We start from the raw sequence: 24,254 nt of genomic DNA on the forward strand, positions 1-24,254 counted from the left end.
GTAGTTGGAGTTTATTGAGGTTACTGAAAGGTTATAATAATGTATAGATATAGAATGTGATAGAAAATTGTATTGATAAATGCGAGATAAAAAAAATTACTACATAGTGTTACTGTTATTTTTCCAACATTATTGACTTATTATTTTCCTATTCTTGTTTTTATTATTATTGCTGTATATAGGTACTTGCATTATGTACATACACACATATGTAGATAAAGTACAGGGTACATGCTTATAAATAAAAATATTGTCAATATTTTGATGTTGTTATTGTTATATGAAAAAAAAAGGTGATGGTTGTCCTGCTGATGATGATGTTGATGAGGACATTGACAATGTTGATAGTGATGGCCGTCGCAATAAAAAAAAATAAAAAAAGAAATTTTGTTTTTCTTTTTTTTTCTTATTTCTTTATATTGTAATTTCTTTATATATTTTTTATTTTCATAGAAATATTATTGTGTTTATGTAATGTTTTTTATACATGTATGTTGTGTATGAGGCATTTTTTTTTGAAAAACTGTAAGTAAATAAAGTGGACATGAGTATACATCTACGTGTATGTACATATATAAACTATATATAAGCAAATATTTAGTGAATATGGTGATATAGACATATAAAGGGTGTGTAGAAAAATTTATGCTTAAAAATCTATGAGCATAAATTTTTATCGCTGACTGTAATTCTTCTTTTTTTGTTTTGTTAAATATTTTTATTTTGATTTTATTTTGGAAAATTTTATTATCCTTCAAATTCATTTGTATTTTTAAAATAAAAGGAAATATGATTTTTTATTTAAATTTATTACTTGAAAAAACTAGTTGCATAACATAGATAGCATGCAAGGGCTATGATTTCAAAATGGTGTCGAACTGGATATACTGAAATAGTTTATATATAAAACATACATAAAGCCGGTAGCTTTTGCAACTAAAAAAAAGTCTAACGAAATTTGAGTCCGATAAAAGTCTGCTTGACATCAATCTTATATTAAAACATCGTTCCACATCAAACTTTATATAGTATTCAAGCTGCTTTAGATTTTATACATTAATTCAGTAAAAAAACTTCAGCTTAATAAAAAATTTATTGTCATTTTGCGAATATATACGTTATAGTTTGTTGTTCCTACTTAACAATATTAGGTACACGTTATTCTAGAAAAAAAGCGATAGCAGTAATTTTACTTGAAGCATCATTACTTTGAAGGGAGTCGATTTATTTAAGAGTCGCAATTTATTTAAGAAGAGAAGCAAGAGTTTGTAAATTATTTCCTTTTCTTAAATCAAATATGACATATGAAAAAATGACAGAAACTCTGATCTGTCATTTGATTTAAAAAAAATGTTTTTTAACAAAATGAAAATTTTTTTCCCCTATGTTCCTTACAAAACAAATAAAATTTACAAAATTATACGAAGAAATAAAATGCAAAACAAAAAATTAAAAGCAAGAAATAAAAATGATAAAAAGAAAAAAAAATAAGACAATATAACGGTGAATAACAGTAAGAGATGAAAGAGATGGTGAAAGGAGAAAGAATTACGGATGTTTTCGTTTTTCATATTTTATTTTTTCCTTCCCTTTTCATCTTCTTTTATTTTATTCTTTCTTATTTTTGCAAATATTCAAAAATTATTTTTTCTCTTTTCTCATTATTACGAAATTTTTTTTTTGTTTATGAAAATATTGTCCATTTTCGTCCTAGCACATACAAACATGCACATAATATTATCGTATAAAAATTGAAAAATAGAAAAAAAAATAGTTATGTGTGGTAAAAGATTGGCTTAAAGGCGATTTTATCGTCATCGTTTCATCATCGCTATTTCTTGTTCTTAAGGATTCCATTTTGTATAAATTCATTTCGATTTTATTATTATACACTGCTTTTACATAATAATATGTATATAACAGTTTTTGTTTTTGGGAAAAATGTCAACGAAAATCATTTAATGCAAAATTTTTCTAATAGATAGTTTTGTATAAGATTTACGATTTAATCAAATTACTTAAGTGTAAGGCAGATTTAGGAACTATAAAATTTTAATTATTTTCAATGGTACTAAAATATTTCATATTGGAAGTAAAATGTCATTGTAGTTTTTATTCAATTACAATATTTTGATTTCAACTGCATTTAATGTGTATTCCAAATCAAATATGAATCGTTATAGATGTAACGTAATCGAACAATAATCCATTTGTTAAAAAAAACCTATAATACTCGTATAAAAAGTTTTACAGGACATGCAAGTTACATGAAAATGAGAAAATGAAATGCTGAGAAAATCACAAATTAAAATTGCCCCAAAATATGAATTTAAAAAAATTAAATTAAAAAAATTTTTTTCAACAATTTTCTTTGATTTTTCTTAACAGTCCTATAAAAAAAGGATGTGTAGGAGCAGGCAGAATATTAAAAGAAAATTTATTATATATTTCATTTTACACTGAAACTGAATGGAAATCACTAAAAAATGCATCATTTTTTTACTGATTCGTGTTGATACCAAAAGCATTTTTCGCTGCAAAATGCAACTCTACTGATTGCAAAAGATTAAATTTGTAGTAGTATGGATTCATCCTTGCATCGTCTTATATTCCATATATATATTTTCTTTTCTGTTTTTGGTATATTTTAAAGTATAATCAAGAAGTGAAAATTGTAATAATGTGAATGTGAAAAAGAAAGAATGAGAAGAAAATTTATAGTAGGAGAGATGCAAAAACTGTCAAATTAAATTAATATTGTTTTCATTTTGATTTTAATTTCTCTTTCTTTCCTTTTTATATTATGTTAATTGGAAATAAATATAAATATGGCAGATATTTATAATTTTTATAAGATAGAAAAATAAACTCCTTTCATACAAAAATCTTATTAATGTATTTTGTAGTTATGTGAGTAAATTAACAATACAAAATTAACTAATAATAAGATGTAGGATTATACAGAATTATCAAGTACGTTTTATGGGACGCAAGCGAAACTATCATATTATTTTGATAAATTTCTAATCGGAAAACGTAGTGTTTTTAATAATATTCAATCACTAGTTTTTGAGATTTAAACAAATAGCTTTTAAACAAATAGTCTTCTTCTTCTTCTCTCTTTGCCTTTGTCTCTTATCTGGGGTCAGGTCGCCTTGTCCTGCCTCTTCAAGAATTCCTATTCTGTGGCGTCAAATTTGTGGTGCTAAGCCATGTGGCGGTTGGTCTTTCCCTACTTCTCGTTGGTTCATCGATATTGAGTGCGGCTTTCACGATATGGTCCTCATTTATTCTCATTATACGACCGTACCACTTTAATCTGTTTTCTTTTAATTTTTCAGTGATTGGAGCAACTTTAAGACCTCCTCTGATATATCTGATTGGAGATATAAGACCTCCTTATTTTATCTTTGAGTGTTACACCACTGGACCATCTGTGTGTCCTCAGCTCGGTAACATGCAATTTTTGTACGTGTTTGCTGTGCGTCGTTAATAATTCATAAGTATACATTCACAGGCCTGATTGCTATTTTGTAAACTTTTTCCTTTATTTGAGGAGGTATTTTTTTATTGCATAAAACACCCGTTAGGCTTTTCCATTTTATCAAACTAGCGTTCACTCTATGCTTGACTTCCTCATCGATTAATTGTCTTCAATCAAATTTGGCTAAGCTATAGAACAAATTTTAGTATAATCATAATATACACAAATATTAATGGAAATATACTCGTATACGTCAATATTAGAAACGTTGTCCTAATAACTATGGAAATTTTTTTGCAATATTTCTTACATTATATACTTAAGTATATGGTAAAATCATAATAATTAGAGATTATGAGAGCCATTTATATTGTGAATATCATGCTCGCATACATACACATATCTGAAATCATTCAAATTATGCTAATATTAATTTAAAAATAATCAAATTTAATTCGAGTCCTTCATTTTTACTTTTTTTTTTTTGTTTTTTTGAATTTCCGCTAAAAACATTCAAATTTTTGAATCAATTGTTTTCTATTTTTTTCCTCTTTTTTTCTCAATTTCAAATGAAATACATATTTTTAAAGAGAATGAGTTGAGTAATAATATGGCGTACATATGATTAATGTTGAAATAAATTGAAAACATTTGATAAACAGTTAAAAAAAATATAATAAAAATGTCCTCTCCCCGCCATTTAAAGACCTACATGCTCATATAATAATATCACTCATTGGATTTCATTAGAGAGAGGGAAAAAAATGTTGTTTTTTTTTTTTAAATAATTATAAATTTTCTATTGTTAGAAGAAAAATTTTTGCTATGTATGTATATCATTTGTATATCGTAATGATTTAAAAAAAAAATGTTCAACAAGACGACAATAATAAAAAAAAATTCAACAAGATTTTTTTTTTAAATAAAGCTATTTTCATTATTTTGTTAAAAAGTTAATTAAATATAATTGTTTATTATATCCTTTATGTGTTATAACATTATAACATTATTATTACAATATGTTATTATAAAAATAATGAAGAGAATGCAAACATGCACACATATGAATATATGAAAAAATTGTATATAGAAAAATTTAATGTAAAATGGAACAGTGCTTGTCAAAAATCAAAAAAAAATTTTCTTGGAAATTCTGTTAAGTATGAAGGAATATTGTTAGAATATTTCCTTAATTATCAATTTTTTTTCGCATATAATTTCAAATATATATCACGAATATTAATAATACTTACAAATATTTCAATATTTTATGAAGTACTAATAGCTAATACAAGGCACTAGGCCAGTTAGATAAATTATCCTTAAGGAAGAAAACAAATTGATTCATTAACAGGAGCAGGGAAAGTACATAATTATAACAAATTTAACCAATATTATATAAAATTTTGAAGCAATCAGCTGTTTTTTTATTATTGAATGACAATTGGAAAATGGCACATTTGACTCAGAAAATGTTTCTCAATTTCAGGAGGGCAAAAATAATATAAATATATATTCCTTGATGTATAAATTTTAAGACTTCAATTTTATGGTTAATAAGGCAAATTCTACTTTAGGTTTTGTCATGAGGTGGATTAGGGAATTTAATGATTTTAGGTTTGTTCTTTTCTTCAAATGGTGGGATGTAGCGTAACGTTTCAGTCGTTTTCCTCTTCGTGGTATGGATTAGTCGGACCCTTATGAAAGTAGGATTCAGTTTTTGTAATTAGGGTTACTTCGTTGTGGTAAGTTGGTTTCTGATATAGTTTTCATTCATCATTTTGTAAGGTGAATTATGGTTGAGCATGAGTAAAAGGGTGCAAGGCTTTACAGTAGCATTGATTTTGTTGAATTTATTCTTAATTTAGGTTACGCTTTCTATTACCTTGTCGTACAGTAGTTGTGTACGTTTGATTTCGGCCGTTTAATTTTTAATTTACTTATTAATATTATATTTTTTCCTCCCCTTTTCTCTTTATTTTCTCTTTCCATCTGTAAATTATGACGATTTTAGTCTTAGTTACTGAGAGCTACATTTGGTGGCTAAGTCGTAATTATTTTGCTATGCTAAATGCTTTTACTAAGCAATCGTCTGACTTAAAATTGTGCACTGGGTATTAATATTCATAGACGTTCACATATTTTTTTATTATGTTGGAAAAAATAAGGTGAGATTTTAAGTTTTTAATAATATCTACTTATCTATCTAGACTCATCAGTAATAATGTGCTTTTTATTCTCTTGTTTTCTTTTTTATAGTTCATTTAAAAAGGATAATAGATTCATAATAAAGGAACAAAAATGTATATATATATATATATGTATACTATAAACACAATCGAATGACTGACGGAACAATTATAATTGTACATGAATTCATAAGTTACCTTTTTACTCTTATATTACCATTATTAACATTTAATATTTTTTTTTTGTTTTTTCTTATATAATCAATTTGAATGATTTTTTATCAACCTCATTTTTATTTATTTTTATTTTTTTTTTTGAAATTTAATTTAGTATTATTATGTATATATTTTTTTTCTATTCTTTATTCTATTAATTATACAGAAAAAGAAGGATAATTGAATTAAAAATGACAAAATAACAAGGTAAAAACAAGAAAAAATCAAGAAAAAATTACTAAAATAAAAGGACATTATTATTATTCTTATTATTATTATTTTTTTGTTTATATTATGTGACATAATTAAATTGTCATTTGAATAGATAAATAAATTAAAATGGATGTATGTGAAAGAAAATAAATAATAATTTTCATAATAATGTGCAGCAGCGCTATACACTTATGATTACTGTCAATTCAATTGTCTTCTGTTATAATTAATTCAATTCTAAAATAATAATGATTTTATATTATTGATTTAAAAATATAAATGACAAACATACACCAATCCAATAATTCTGCGATGCAATTCTGTTAAAATTATTTGATGAACAATATTTTTGTAAATTGGTGTTTAATGTGTTAAAATTTGTTTTTAACCCAAAGGAGAGAAATGATATACTGAATATGTGTGCAATATTGATATTTTTTGACACATTGAGATAATTTAATAAAATTGAGTCAAACGAATGGTTGAGTCAAACGAACTGTAGCACTTTTCGCTTCAACAAGTGAAAATAGTACTTTTAAAAACAGTCTATGTAGCTTACATTATTAAAATTGCTTTCATTCGTATACGAATATATTACAAAAATTGCATACATTTATGATGAGCAATATATACAATCTTTAAAATAAAACAATATTGTAGTGAGTTAAGAAAAATATCCATATTTTGTAATGGCATAGCATCTACAGTTAGCTTTCTGAATAAATGAACTATTTATTAGTGTCGAAAAGCTGGTTAAATTTCAGACTCCTGCAGCTTATTGGCTAGGAGAAAAACAATATCAAAAATTTACAAAAAACGGATATTAGATAGCGGTTAATATTAACAGCAATTTTTCTTTTTAAAATTTATATATTTAAAGTTTCGCAGTAAAAGAAGTTAGCCAATTTACTGCAATTACAAAATTTGAAAAATGCTTATAAATAGTAAAAAATTTGTTGTAATAGTAAAAAAATAGTGCGGGCGGGATAGATAATGTATTTCTCCAACAGAAATAAGTTTGTAGTAAAGATCTATGCACATATGACATCTCAGCTTTTTATCTTCAGTTTTGTAAACATGCCCACGGATGGACGAACAGAGTGAAATTAGCAAGCATTTTTTTTCAAAAATTTTCTGAAAAAGTGCCAAAAATGAAGAGAACAATTATTTGCATAATTATAACGATTATTTATTTCAAATATATACTAAATTAAAATTTTAATCGCATATGATCTCAGTTGAGCACTAGCATAAGGTATTTAAATTGGTTTTTTTTTTTTAATCTAAGACTCGTCTTGTCTAGCAATTATTACAATAACAATTTAATTATTGTTAATATTGACCGATACTTATATACGTATAAATGTAGCTGTGGAAAAAAATATGTAATATGACAATTTTTTTGAGAATTGCATTTAGAAATATTTTAATTAGTAAGAACTTTTCTGATGTAAAATTTTTGCAAGCATTGAAGCAAATTGGTAATATTTAGCTGTTTCATTAGATGAAAATAGCGACTTGGATTTTAGGATCCATGGCATAAAGATTTAGTTGCATTCCCACTATAAAGTAGTTTTCAGTGCTTGTTGACTTCAACGAATGATTCACAACATTAAGATACAAATTGAATTACAATTTTAATTTTAAATTACAAAAATACTTAATAATTATTTTTTTAAATTTTTATTCTAGGAACCTGATTCTGATGTTGAAATACAACAACCACAACAACAGCAACAACAATTACATGAACAACATAAAATACATTCCTTAAGTCCGCCCAATAATAATATTAATAATAATAATAATTTATTAACAACTGAGGATAGAGAACAAACTTTAGAATTTTATAAAAAATTGGCAAATAATAATAATAATAATAACAATAATAGTAACAATAATAACAACAACAATAATAATAATAATAGAACTTTATCATCATCATCATCATCATCACCACCACCACCATCATCATCCCAACAGTCATCACATGAGAAAACGGCGGCGCAAAAAGTTGAAGCATTAGCTGTAGCAGCTGCTGCTCAAGCACATTTAAATGGAACCAGTGAGTACATATCGATATCCAATTTAAATTTCTAAAATATATACATATATATATGTATGTACATTTTGTATATTTTTATGTTTGTATTATATTTTTTGATTTATATTTTATTTACTTGATTTTTTCCATATGTTTCATATATTCTTATATATATACGTATATATACACGTATAATTTATATTTTTTGAAACTTTTTCTTTTTTTCATAATGTCTCAATGAGGTAGACGTTCTCATACTTTTACTATAAGTAATACTTTAGTACATAGATTATTTGTAGTGTAACTTCTTTCAGTATCACTATATTGTATACCCGTGTATTATATGCTGTATGCATTGTGTATAATGTTCAATACACGGGTATTTATATACATATGTACAATTTCAGTTTCAAATTAAAGTTCTTATTTTATTATGTTATGCTATCAGTTTGTGTACTACCATTAATCTTATCATAAATTAACGAGCACCCACCAAATATCCACCAAATATTTAATATGCAAATGTAAGAGAATTTCTCATACTCTGATTTTCTCTTAAAAAATCTTCAACTTCTGAGCAAGCAGTTAGAGTTTATACGAGTAAACGATTGGGAATGAGATTGGAGAATATTGTGACTGACCATCGTTCTAGATTCGCTTTATGAATTTTCTTTTTTATTTTCTTTTTTTTTTTATTATTGTTATTTTTTTCTTTTTCTCCACATATCGCAATTTTCTCATGTATAAATTTAATTTTCTTTTGTTTTTTCAATATTTTTATTTCGATTTTTTTGTTTTTTTATTTCTTTAATTCCCAATACACAAATTTTTTATATGATTTAATGGTTAAAAAATAAAAACAATAAGAACAGAACAAAAATAATCGGTTGAGATAGAGCAATGAATTCTATACAGCATAGCAAATAAATATAGTAAGAACGAGGATGAAAAAAAAATCTCTGATTACTTCTTTTGTTTCGATAATTGAAATTTACCTTCATTGGGTTCCTTTTTCGTTTTATTTTTCCTCTTTTTGGCATGTTATTATTATTTTTTCACTTTCCTATGAGTTATTTAAATTTTTTTTTTTGTATTATGAAAGGATAATAAGAAGTTTGAAAAAATCCTGAATTATTGAAACTTTTCAATTAACTTAATGATGATCTATGATATATTATGGGGCGATGGGTACACTGAAATTACTTTTTTTTTCGGTTTTTTCTTACTGTCTTTTTTTATAACTTGAAACAACAGGATACCTCGCTAAATTTTAGTTTGTTTTTTTAATTTGTTTAATCTTCATTTATTTAATTTGCAACAGATACTTATTAGATTTTTTTAAATTTTTTATTCAAATTTAATTATTAAATTATTTAATGAAGATGTTTGCAATTATTTTACTTGTAAAAAAGAGTATTATATTCGGGTTTTTAATAGATTGTAGAAGAAATCGAGATTTCAATTATTTGTAGTCATTGTCTATGCAAATATCTAATTCAAAATACATACTGAATAATGGGCGATGGTATCTCAACATTAATTCTACATACATAAGTAATAATTAGAATACAAAATAATTTATGTATTTTATTAAATAAAATAACGAAATTCATGCAAAAGCAAATTATCTGAGCAGCAACAAAAACTTAAATCACTATTAAATCTTACTATAAAACAATACAAAATTCCCATAATATGAATATAAATGTTATATGAAATACCCATAGTGAAACCTAAACTAATTTTTATGTTATCCTTTCTCATTTTAATGACATAAATTTACAAATTACCTATATTAAGCTTCAAAAACCATTTCTATAAAAATTTTCAAAATTTTTGTTTCTCTTTCTTATTTTTCATCATTCATTTTTTATAAAATAAAGTATACATGTATAAAATTAATCCCTATTATTAAATTCTAAAATATAATAATATGTTTTCTTTTTAATTTAATCCTTACTCTAATACTCACATATAAAATATAGTGCAAGACATGATAAATTTGCAAAAGTTACAAAATTTTGCATCTCTACAACAACAACAGTTACAAGAACAACAAAATCAACAGCAACAACATCATCAATCGCACTCTTCGGTTCCAACAGCAGCAGCACTTGCAAGCCTTCAAGGATTAGCTGGTATATCATCTGCAGTAGCATTAAATTCACCTTTAAATTTAAGTGTTGGTTCTACATCATTATTAACATCATCAACATCATCATCATCATCTGGAAATCCAAAATTATCACAAAATATTGGTGGCAATATTGGTTGTGGTAATGGTAATGGAAATACAAATACTCCTTTAACATTAGGTGGTGTTGTCGGTTCTGGAGTTAATAATGTTAATAATTTAGTTGGTTGTAATTCACCTAGTGCTGGTATACAACAAATGCCACAATTAATATTAGCATCAGGTCAACTAGTTCAGGGTGTACAAGGAGCTCAATTATTAATCCCAACGTCACAAGGTATATTAATTAAATGTATATGTATTTAGATATATAAATACTTATATATTTTTTTTAAATAGAAATTAATAATGAAAATGTTACTTTTAATTATAATTACATATATCTCTATTTTAAAGAAATTTTTAAAATGTAACACCAAGGATATTCAATTTATTTTTATTTTATTATCATATATATTATAGGTATATCCGTACAAACGATTTTAACGATACCCGTCAGTCAACAAATTAATACCAACGAACAATTTTTACAAAATTATTCAGCATTGAATGCTAGTGCAGCTGCATTTAATAATTTAAATTTGAGTGCACATCAAATACCATCAATACCTTCAGCTCCTAATAATTTATTAAAACCGAATTTTTTCCCTACTGGTGTACAACAATTATTAGCTGCATTACATCCGCAACTATTTCAAAATACTGGAAATTTACAATCATCAGTAGCTGATCAAGTTAATCAATCAGCAGCAGCTGCTCATCAGGTACAAATGGCTCAAGAACAACAACAAAAAATGTTACATTTACAACAACAGCTTCAAAAACACCAACAACATCAACAACAGCAGCAGCAGCAACAACAACAGCATATGCAGCAACACAAACAATCACAGCAATTACAAAATACAGTACGTCAACAACAAAATGATGCACCATCTCCAAGAAATGATGTTATGTCAAATCAAGGTCATTTATTAGATAGAAGCATGACATCTGCTATACAAATACGTACGACACCACATTTAAGCCCAAGTGCTCAACATCCCAAAGAAAGTCCATCACAGTTATCATCAGCATCATCATCTGGAGGTGGTGGTGCTGGTGGAATGGGTCAAACTTCTTCAAGTGTTGCTGCTGCTATTGGAAGTGGTCAAAATTCTTCGACATTAGGTTTTAATTTATCGCAACATGATAAATCACGTATAACTGGAACACCTCCAAATACATCATCAAATAGTTATTCATCACCATCCGGATCTCAATTATATCGTAGTCATTCACCTAATGGTCATCAAATGGCATCATCAACTTCATCAGCTTCACATAGTTTAAGTAGTCAAATGAATCCGAATGCGACATGTGTCCTAAGTAACATCAATAGGTGAGCAAAATGTCTGTGTTTCTGAAAAAAAATTCAATATTATTTTTATGCTAAACATGATTTCTTTTTTTCTATAAAATTTATACTTGTAATCCTGTTCTTCAACATTATGTAATGATATGTGTATAGATTAACATCATCAAATGGTGAATTAACGATAACAAAATCACATGGTCCAACAAGACATTCATCACCATCACCATCACCAGGTCCAATACATAGTAGTCATCATAGTAGTAGTAGTCATTTACATCATCATCATCATCATCAGCAACAACAACAACAACAACAGCAACAACATCAATCTTCATCATCAATGAAAATGAGTCCAAATTCAATACATCAAATGTCGCCAACTAGAACTGAAACATCGACAGCAGATTTATTACTTGATTCGCCAAGTAAGTATGGGTACCGTATTGTCATGAAATTGTTATTGTTATTAATCTTAAAAATATGCTGCAACTTAATTAGACCTAATTGGATGTAAATTTAATTTTGAGTTTTTGAGTTTATTTTTCAAATGTTTTTGTTTATTAAATAATTTTTCTTTTATCAATTCATGTATACAAATACGTACATATACGAGCATTCTGGGCATTATATATTGTACACTCACTGGAAAATTTATATACTCATGCTACTTAAATGTTGAGTAATATTGAAATATATATGTAATTTTGATTTTGTTCAAAGTCCTTATAAATATAGGATAATTTATGGTTGCAGAGAAAAATTGTTATCCATACATTTTTGTTATCCATTTAAAATACTTAGTTTACATAGAGAATATTAGATTTTAGATAACAATGGCGAGAATGAGAATAACATTGAATATTGTTTGACATTTTTAGAATGTTTTCTCTACAAATTTGCCAGGTTTTTATGTTTAAGTGATTGTATGTGTCATAGTTTCGCAGTTTGGCAATTTTTTATACTTTTTTACAGTAAAAATTTATAACTTATTCAGCTTCCCTTCAATTATACAACTTTAGGTATAATTGTTTAATATTATTACAATACTAAGTTTATTCTTGTTATCACGTTCTAGTGTACCTATTTACTCACTGGTTCGTTAAAGCAGACAGGTATTAGAACATTTTTCCTGTAATACTTACTTTTATTACGAGTAATTGTCTTTGTAAAATATAAAACACTCCAAAATTGTATACTATGCTTAACAATTTTTCTTCAAAGAAATTTTGTGTAGACGAAAAAGTGTTGTTCCTTAAACGCGAAGTAATAATATAGTAAACTTTTAATGCGATCCTTTAATTTATTGTTGATGTTATTATCTGTTTTCAAATTAATTTCTAAAAATAAGCTTTAAAAAACCTTTAATTTCAACATACGCTTCAAGAATTCTCTTATCGTTTTCACAGTAATTAATTTCTCATTCTCAACAAAATTCTATATGAATATTTTTTAACTTTCATTAAATTTTCAAATTAAATTTAATAATAATTTTCTATTTATAACTACATACATATAGTATAGCTGATCCCTATCATTATTCAATCTCCACAAAGAATTCTAATAAAATTCATAATGCAATTAAAATTTATATAATATATAATATCTAACAATATAATATACAATACTACAAAATAGCAATAGGTAATTATACATAATTATACATTCATTAATTGGGATTATTTACACAATTTACTCCTACATACCATACGGCGATGAAAATATATAGAAAATATAAAAATATATATATATACATATATTCAAAGAAAAGAGAAAAAGAAAGGAAACAAGAAGTAGAACACAAACAACCTAAAATGTCATTCTTGACATGCACTAATTATGCGAACAACAGGCAAACAACCAATATTCGATTATGTAATTAAATATGCATTATACCGTCAATTAGCTCGCTAATTATAATTGTTCTATACTATAACATCATCTTATTTAACTTCTATCTTATTATATATTATATTGTATAATATGTTTATGTGTATAACAATATTATATTTCATTAGTGTGGTATTAAAGAACCACTCATTGATGAAAAAGTTAATTTTCTATATCGTGTTTTCTAAGTAGAGGAAAATTTCATTCTATTTTTTCTTTTATATTTTTATGTTGCTTCATATAATAGCAGTTCCTTCTTACCTTTGTGATATTAAAGAGTAAAATTCTTTGAATTTTCTTATAATTTTAAATTATTTTTTGTTTTTCATTTCTTCATTATTTTGTGTTTTTAAAATATTGTACGGTTCAAAAAAAAAAATTGCGAACATTCTATCTTATAATAATCAAATGAAATCCAAACTTACATAACAATAATGTATTTTGGTTATTCATTATGTATATGTACATATATACTATCATTTTATTATAATAATCTTGCAGACACAATTTTTACTCAAGAAAAACAGGATGAAATCTGGATAATGTTCTATTTAAAAATTTTATTAGAATAATATTAAAATTTAGTTAGAATTTCGAACCAAATTTTTTACCCAATTATCAATTTGATTTCTTTGCTACGAACAATGTATAACTAACTTCCATATAAGATATACTCGGTTTCGCTGATTTATTACAATACAAATTATTCTGTATCATAAATTTGTTTACATTCTGTTATCAATTTTATTATTAAAATTCTTAAAAATTTCTCTTCAATATTATTATCATTAATTTATATGAAAAGAAGAAAATTTGGATTTGTGGTTTCATTTTCGTAAAATTGGAAAACCAATTTTATAAAATTTAATAAAATTAATTTTGCAATACAGGAAATTGATTATTTTTAAGGACAATATTATTATGTCACTATAAAATATAATTATAATTATAAATATTTCTAAATCTTACGTACCCAATATGAATAATTGTATTCTAATTATATTAGAATTTTAAAATTCAATTTTCTTACTGAAATTTTATTATGGAATTTCTTAAATTAGCAAAAGAGTTTTTATTACAAAATTGCATATTTATTGGCACAGGAAATTATTTATAGCAGGCTACAAAAAATGTAGTGATTAGGTTCAATATTTATAAATATAAAAGTATTAGATTCGAAATTTCCCCGTCAACGCTTCAGTTTTTAAAAGTCTCTATTATTATATAATCACTCTATACAGTTTTATCGTATAACAGCTATTATGATAAAACTATATGGAGTGGTGCAATTTTATACGGAAGTGAGTTTATGTGAAAAACAAATCCCTCTAGAAATCTTCAAAAATTACCACTTCTACAAATTGCTTCAGCTCCAAAAAATTTACAGCTCCTCAAATTTTTTCGGAAATCACTAAAATTTTTTTAATTTTCTGCAAACAAAGGGAAATAGCAAATGGTTCCTCAAATCTAAGATTTTCAACAACAAATAAGCAATTTCTATAAATTCATAGCAACAACAGTAAATTCTTAACAGTTAAAGGGTTTTTAAACTTTTCTTTTTTTATGGTATGCAGTTTGACAGTTTTGTTCTTAATGGTAGGCAGCTAACAAAGAGACACATAACATTTTACCATAACTCAAATCTCATGCAACTTGGCTTGTTAAGTAATAATATTTTAATTACTGATTAAAGCAGCAATATAAGAGATTTTCATAAACGCAATACTGCAAAACAATTACAGCAAATAGTAATATTTCAAAATCATAACGAAATAGATTTGCAATTTATTTTTAAATATTCTATAAAAGCGAAACTATTCATATTATTTAACTGTACTACTCATAATAATTTCATTGTTGTGGTCATCTTCAGCTAATCAGCTGGCTGATATCTAAATGTTGCTAATTAAAATTAGCAACAAATTGTTTAGGTACACAAATTTAACGCAGTTTTCAATTTATATCGCGTAGTCCTTTTGTTTTGTAACATAAAAAACTAATTAAGTAATTATATAATTTACATTTTTTCATTATCATACTATCGTCCAAATATAATAAATAACACCCCCCTTAATTACTTTATTCATTCGTTTTTTTTTTGTGATCCTTTGTTCCTTCAGTGTGTTATATTTCTTTTTGTTTTTTGATACTTCATTAATAATAAGGTAATCAAACTAATTGACCATGCACATATTATTATTATAGTTATATGCATTATTGCATATTTGAAAAATTTATAACAAATTACGATCAATAAATATTTTTTATAACAAGATAGTTAGTTATTATAATAGTATAATTTATAAGAGTTTTAAATTATGAGTAATGTGTCATATTGATCAAAAGGATTACCTAGTCATACAATATAATACATGTATATTATGCGTGCATATAGTTAGAATAAACGTGAATTGTTCTTTAGAGTATTCTACTTAAATAACTAACATTATTAAAAATCAATAAAAATGATGATTAATTTTTTGCAATAAAAAATAATAAAATAACATGCAATTTTCTTTATATAATAAAATTCTAATATTTAAGTACTATAATATAAGTAATAGGTAAATTAAAGTTTACCTTATTTCATTAAAATAATAGTTAGTTAATATAAAAGGAGTATATAAGGTATGCACAAATGATTAATTTAGAAATTGAAAAAAAAAATAAAGTTATGGTGGACGCCCTTATTACTTTTCTTTTTCTTTTTTATTGAAAACTTATTAAAAATTCAAAGAAATGCATTTCATTTTTAATTTATGAAAGGATAATATCGGAAAATGTTATTAGATGACATACAAAATATTTTCTTTTTATAGAAAGAAATGCAATCAATAGTAAATAATTACTGCTTATCAGAATATGTGTGTGTTTAGATTGTAGGTCATAATTTATTGTACATATTTATTTATTATTTAATATTGAGATAATTTTGAATCATTATTGTTAGAAATGATTATAGTCCCGTATCTGACATGTTCAGTACCCTAAGCAGTCTCTAAAATGTGTCCCCAAAACTTTCAAATCAATGAACAATATACAGCAAACATTGTGCATTGTGCATAATAAATCATTCTCTGCTAAATTTAACATTCTGAATGCAAGAATGGTTGTAGAATTAAAGCTTGGAATTAAAGTTTCAGCTTTGCTGTAAATGAAAAGAAAAAAAATTTTTGTTGAAATTTTCAATGGCGCCCGCTTCTGTTTACTGGCGTTCATTGCAAATGCTCACATTGCATATATGGTAGATTTGGCGCTGAATGGTTATTTAGAATAATATATGAATGTCATATATTCTTTTCAAGATGGAATATTAGAATTTTATACACGAATATAGATGTATGCAAGAAACTCATTTCTCTAAAAGAAAAATTTTATCTGCCATTTCGCTTTCAAAACCTCTAACATCTCAAGATCATAAAGGTACAATTTTAACGATTTCTGTTGAAATAAATTATATTTTGACAATATCGAATCCACTAATATTTGTTAAATTTCACAAATGCAGAGAAATAGCAACTTGATTTTTCTATTACTAAAAACAACAGTCAAACATTAAAATCAACCGTACAATTATCTCAAATTTATTTTTTCATTTTGATATCATTTTTCTCTTAAACGCTAAATTGAACAAAATCTAAAACTTTATCAGGTTGCAGATATAAGTTAGTAGTTTATTTTGTTGGGACAAAATGTTTATCTACTTCGTTCCTCTTCGAAGCTATCGTTTCTCAAAATTAACCAAATTTCAATTTTCGACTTTCTAATATTTTTAAACTGCTAGGCTTTTCCAAATTTCTATAAAATTAAAGGTAAATGCTTAAATACATCAAAAAATTATAATAATGTATCTATAATAATTTAGCTTAACTCATCTAATAAACTATTGAACTTCATCATTATGTTAATGTTAATGTTATTTATTAATTTTTTTCATTCCCCCAAAAGCATGCAATTTTTTTCATAAATTGTAATTCTGGTATAGCTTGTTAAAGGGAACGATGTAACAGACAAAGTAACAGACTTTGCTGCGCTAAATTTATTTAACAGGGTATTTTTTCTGACAGAATTTTTCTTTTCAATTTAATTTATTTAACGCTTCAATTTAATTTACTTAATTTATTCCCAAATTTGCGTAAAATGATTTTTTAAGTAGATTTAAAATTGTGTCTATCAAATATTTTTTTCTCTGAAATGAGTCTATGTAGCCAAATGGTTTTTGAAATAAATTAAAATGCTTTCGACATTATGAATCACGTTTGAATCAATGGTCTTGAGTTTCTTTAATTTCGCAAAGTACTATCAAGTTGTATGATATAATTTCGTATGAATTAAGACGACTTGTCACGTAGCTCAATCAAAATTTTATTATAATTTTTTATTTTATTTCAAAATTAACCAAAAACTTTTGTATTGCACTGTTACATTTGTATGTACTGAAACGAGCATATCAAAATTTATTGTACCCTTCTTTGTTTTTGTGTTATAGATGAACCAACAATTAATCAAGCAACATGTAATGTTGTCGATGGCATTGATTTAGATGAAATAAAAGAATTTGCCAAAGCATTTAAATTGCGAAGATTATCATTAGGATTAACACAAACACAAGTTGGTCAAGCATTATCGGTAACAGAAGGACCAGCTTATAGTCAAAGTGCCATATGCAGGTAATTAAAAAAAAAATTAATTTTAATATTAATTTAAAAGTGATAAGATATTGCTAAAAGAATTTTCAAAAGAAAAAATAATTAAATTGGGCATGCATTCAATCTATTGGGTTATCTTTTAATTTTAATGAAAGAAATTAATTATTAAATTCAAAATATTATTTTTATAATAATGAGAAGAATTACAAATCAAAAATATTTAAAATGAAAATATATTTACCTTTACTAATATAAGAAAAAAGGTTCACAGAATAATTTATTTAAAAATTTACAAGTAGTTTAAACAAAAATTGTAATATTTTTGCAAGTGTCTTATTTTTCGAACTCTTACTCATTTAAAATGTTACAAATTTTTATATAGCTAATTTTAATTTTAATTTAAAAAAAAAAATTAATTTCTTAGTGCTCTTCTTCTTTTTATTTATTTTTCACTTGTTTTTTTTTATTTAAATTTTGCTTTTCGCCTGACGTTATGTAATGTTCATTGTTAATATAGGCAAAAAAAAATAAAGCTAATTTAAAAGGCAAAATACTTTCAGCGCCAGGACATTTTCAAAAAAAAAAAATAATTTTATTTTTTCCTTGTTTTCAATTTTTAATGTCATAAACTTCTTCTATTAACAAAATTTTTAAAAAATTAAAATATGCAAAAAATTAAATCATTTTTTTTTAATTTAATTATTTTCTTTCTTTTTTTTTATTTAATTTATTCAACTTTTGTCGGAAAACTCCTTCAACTGATTTTTAAAAATTTTTAATAAAAATTTTGAAAAATAATTGGGAAAATGAAAATTTAAAAAACCAAATAATTCTGAAACAAATTAACGAATGGATTACCAACCAAATACGCTGTAACTACACAACAACAACAATAACTACATCAACAACAACAACAATGCAATATGTATTTCAATATACCGTGTGTGCCTGCATGCCGTCATTAAAAATATTGTACGATCGATCGATCATCGCATTTATAAATTTGATTGCTGTCAAAATTCATTTTTGTTAAAAAAAAAAAAAACAAATTTTATTTTATTACAATATTTGAATTTCAGCGCTCTCGCTGCACAGATGTATGCTGCTCAGCTGTCAACACAACAACAGAACATGTATGTCTGAATTGAACTTTTCTTATTCTCTTTTTTGTTTTGTTTTTTTTTGTTTCGTGTTGGTTGTTTCTCTTTTTCTTGTTTTAGATCTCTATTTGGTTTACTCTTCTTTTTTTTTCTTCTTTTTAATTTTTATAATTTTTCCCTTTTTATTTTTATATTATTGTATATATACAGAGAGAGAGAGAGAGAGACAGAGAAAAAAAAACTATTTAATTATTAACAATAATTGAGTTCAAAAAAATTAAAAAATAAATAATAGCAAAATTTTGTTTATATGTATGTAATTATTATGATTGTGCTCCATATTGGCCAGGGACATTAAATATAGAAAATAAATTCAATTTTATTACACATTTATTTTTTTTTACATAAAATTTTCAATGATAAAAAAACAAAAAAAAAATTTTTTTAATTATTGAAATTTTATTTTATTAGATTTTTTTTTGTTTTTGTTTTTTAATATTAAATTTTATTATAATTTTTTGTTTGTTCTCGTTTTTTTGTTTTTTTAGTATAACAAATTTTTTTAATTGGTTATTGGCTTTTTAAGCTTTTTTTAATGTCCTGGCACTGTTGTTGCACATTCATATTTTTAAAATTTATAGAATAAAATTAGAATTAAAAAACATGTGGGAAAAAATGAGAAATGTAAAATATTTTGCATAATGCAAATGATATGAATATTATGAATTGAAAATAATTTACATAATTATTGCATTAGGGCAATAATTATGGCTCAGAATTCAACAAAATTAATTCACTGCATTACTTTCCTGTAGGAGTTTTGTGGTATTTGACCCGAATGAATCTGTAATCTATTTCATTCATCTATTAAAATTATACTACTGAACAAGTCAAATTATCATTATATCTGAATTTTGATTTACGTCCAACACTCTTGTATCAATTAGATGAATGAAATAGATCATCAAATATCAATTGTAAGTGACATTATTGTGAAATGTAATTCGTGAACATTCACATTTTGATTTAAAACAAGAAGTTTTCAATTTCAATAAATTTAATCTACGAGCATTCGTACTAGTTTAATATAATACTAATGTAATTTTTTTTATACATTATTGAATTAAATTTGCATTCAGAATAATAGGATGTTAAACATATATTTTTTCAAAAAAAAAAAAAACTAAAAAAGTAGTTTTTCATTTAGAAATAAATTGAACTCTAAAATTTATAAATTATTTTTAAATTTTATTCTTATCTCCATTTATTTTTTGTTTTATTCTAACTTTTTGTAATTTAATTTAATAAACATTTTATATAATATTTATAATAATGTACAAAAAATATGTATGTATCTAATTACTAACTATTTTTTTATATCCAAATTATTAGGTTTGAAAAACTTGATATCACTCCAAAAAGTGCTCAAAAAATTAAACCTGTTCTTGAACGATGGATGAAGGAAGCTGAAGAAAGGTAAATATTTTTTTTCTTTTAAATATCGAGGCGTAGAACAATAATTTGGAATAATTAGAAGACAATAGAACAATAATTTGACATAAAATAGAACAATAATTTGGTATAAAGCACTCAAAATTTAACAATTTACAATCAATATCAAAAACAATATTGAAAATTTTAATCCAATATAAATTTTTGATTTATAATAATTCCTTTAATTTTGTTTTTAACTATTATAGTCATTGGAATCGTTATAAAACTGGTCAAAATCATTTAACTGATTTTATTGGTGTCGAACCATCTAAAAAACGAAAACGGCGAACATCATTTACACCACAAGCTTTAGAATTATTAAATGCTCATTTTGAAAGAAATACTCATCCATCAGGTAAAAATCACACTCAAAAATCTTATATGCATGATATATCTTAAATATATATATATATATATATATATATATATATTTAGAATTTCAATTAATTTGAAAATCATTTAAATTAATTTTTTTTTTTTAGGAACTGAAATTACAGGATTAGCTCATCAATTAGGATATGAGAGAGAAGTTATACGAATTTGGTTTTGTAATAAAAGACAAGCCTTAAAAAATACTGTTAGAATGATGTCAAAAGGAATGGTTTAATAATAATATTTTTATCATAAAATATAAAAATTTAAAATTGAAAAAAATCAAAAAGTTGTGTTTAAAAAAAAGTTTTCTTTTTCGTTTGTTAAGAAAAAAAATAATGCTCAAAATATAAATTACAAAATACAAAATATTTATACAGAAATGAAATTATAATTTGTACAAAAAACAAAAAATGTGTCGTATGTAATTTAAATTTATTTTGTCGTAATAGAATTTTTCCTGTTATTTCAAGTTTTTTTTTTTTTAAATTCATCAAAAAAATACTTAAAAAAATAAGTTCAACTAGAAATCAGTTCAAATTTAAAATTATTGTGCTAAGTATTATTATACTAAGTCAGATTTATTAAAAATTTTTATAAATTCTAGCCACAAATAGAAACGATTACAAAAAATTCAATTTTACTTATGTTAATATTATGGGACGTATAAATTTTAAATGTGCAACAATAACTGAGAAACATTTAATAATTTGCTCTATTTTTTTAGCTCCAAGAATTACGAGTATCATTAGTACACATTCATACTTCATTTGTATTACAATATTTTGCTTCTTCTACGTATCCACCACTCGTATTCCAGTCCATTGTCTGACGTTTCTTAGTCAAGACACTTCTGCTTTCTTCCCACACGCCTTCTTCCTTCAATTTTCCCTTGTAAAATTAGCTATAGTATGAAGTATTTTTCATTACGCATCAAATTACCGAAAAATGTTGTACAAAATTAATTACAATATTTAAATTTATTTTATTGAGTAGTTGTTCTTAGTATGAATTTTTCATAGAAATTTTGGTTTCAGAATGTTATCATTTACCCTAAAATCACTTTTAAATTCATTTTAAACACATGCACTATTGGGTTTTAATGGGTTTATTCTATTTGTATGCCTGCACAATTTGGGTTAATTTAAATTTTGTACAATTTTGAAAATTCTATTTGAGCAAATTAAAAATTGAGCTTAGTAAAATTTATAAAAGTTTTCTGTACTTTTACCCAAAATATTTACACAGAAAAATATTTTATATTAAAAATCATTTGGACCGATTGTAATTTAAAATAACTTTATGTATACTTTTTTTTTATATACTCAAAAATTTCTTTAAATATTCTTTAAAATGTGGAGGTCTTTAAATAAGAGAAAATTATAATAATTATTAATAATACTCGTTTTTATAAAATATTATTATTCGTAAACAAAAATTGTAAAATTTTTAGTAAACAATCGAAAAACAAAAAAAAAACAAAAACAATTAAATGTGTCATAAAATGTATATATACAGTACAACCTAGTTAAAAGTGTGCCATGACATCATTATTTTTTTTTTTATTAATTTCTTTAATGTATAACAAAAATTATGTATAAAAAGGAAAAAAAAAACCTAATTTTAATAAGTCGTTATTTTATTCATAAAATTTAATATATTATTTTTGTTTTTAGAAAATCATAAAACACACACATACATATATACACAAAATGAAAACAATCACACATTTAAAAGCAAAAAAAATTAAAATATTAAAAACTAAAATTGTAATAACTAGCTAGTAATAGTAATTTTGAATAGAATTTATGTTAAACTCCTAAAAGTATGCTACATTATAAGAACATTTTTAATTACGAATTAAAGAAAGTAACAAAGACATTCCAGTATTAACAATTTTGACATGAAATCAATCAACTCTGCTTTCTATTATTGAAAAATTTCTTGAATATTGTAAGTATTTTACAATATTTTGCTTTTTCACTCAAAATACTTTTTAAAATTCTAATTTTCTACATAAGTCTCTATAAAATATTCGATATATTTTTAAAGTATGTAAGAATATTCAAACTTATTCATGATTGGGCATATTATTTAAAATTTGTTTAAAATTAACTCTTATAATTAATTATAAAAAATCTTCTTATTCTCATAAAATTCAAGTTGGCGTGTTAATTTAAGGGTGTCCCCCGCCTACATGTAATTATTATTTACTGCATGCAATTCCGCAAACAATCCTAATAATTACTACAGAAATCGATTAATTTTCTTTTGGTTTTACTAAAATGCATTAAAAATGATTTTTTCGAAAATTTTTTAATTTTACTAACATTGAGTTATTCAGCTATAAAACTCTAATTGCTGACAATAATAAAATACATAATATTAAAAATATGTTTTCACTCCAACTTATTGTTATCGTTCGTAATAGCATACTTTTGAGTGCACAATATAAATTTTATTACAAAAAAAAAAAAAAATAACAAATTTAAATATTGTAAATTTTTTTTTTCCTCGACTGTAAAATGAAATTATTTAATTAATTCTAATAATTAAATTTAATATTTTAATATAGGGGTAAAAATAATTATTGACCAATTAAACGGTATACATAATATATATATGTGTATATATATATATATATATTTGTATTAATAATATCTTATACGCATGTATAAATTTTACATAATGTGGTATAAAATTATTAAATAATTAAATACGATATTTATACATGTATTAAAATATATAGAAAACGTAAAAAGAAATAATTATACACAATTATATAGAATAATATATAATATATATAGATATTACTAAGAAAAACAAATACATAGGTATATATATAGTTATATAGATGTAAGTAGAACAAAAAACAAACAAACAAAATGAATATTATTAAAAATTAAAAAAATAAATTAAAAGTTTAAAAAACTAACAAAAAAATATATGAGTATGTATATATATATATATATATATATATATATATATATATATATGTACATGTATATGTATTTAATTTATATATGTGAAAATTGTAAATAATCAAAAATATTGA

General features: G+C 24.1%; 1 protein-coding gene across 1 annotated transcript; it reads left to right on the forward strand.

Moving 5' to 3' along the window:
- The first annotated feature begins 280 nt into the window (after positions 1 to 280).
- LOC129606503 (POU domain, class 6, transcription factor 2) lies at positions 281 to 22,996 on the forward strand. Its single transcript, XM_055516844.1, has 10 exons — positions 281 to 340; positions 7,795 to 8,167; positions 10,132 to 10,617; positions 10,803 to 11,721; positions 11,851 to 12,122; positions 18,074 to 18,254; positions 19,313 to 19,366; positions 20,726 to 20,809; positions 21,034 to 21,182; positions 21,310 to 22,996. Exons 1-10 carry the CDS (start codon positions 281 to 283, stop codon positions 21,432 to 21,434), a joined length of 2,703 nt encoding a protein of 900 aa, XP_055372819.1. The 3' UTR covers positions 21,435 to 22,996.
- Positions 22,997 to 24,254: the final 1,258 nt, after the last annotated feature.

The sequence above is a fragment of the Condylostylus longicornis genome, unplaced genomic scaffold (genome assembly GCF_029603195.1).
Source record: "Condylostylus longicornis isolate FDR11 unplaced genomic scaffold, ASM2960319v2 ptg000018l, whole genome shotgun sequence".
NCBI classification, from domain to species: domain Eukaryota; kingdom Metazoa; phylum Arthropoda; class Insecta; order Diptera; family Dolichopodidae; genus Condylostylus; species Condylostylus longicornis.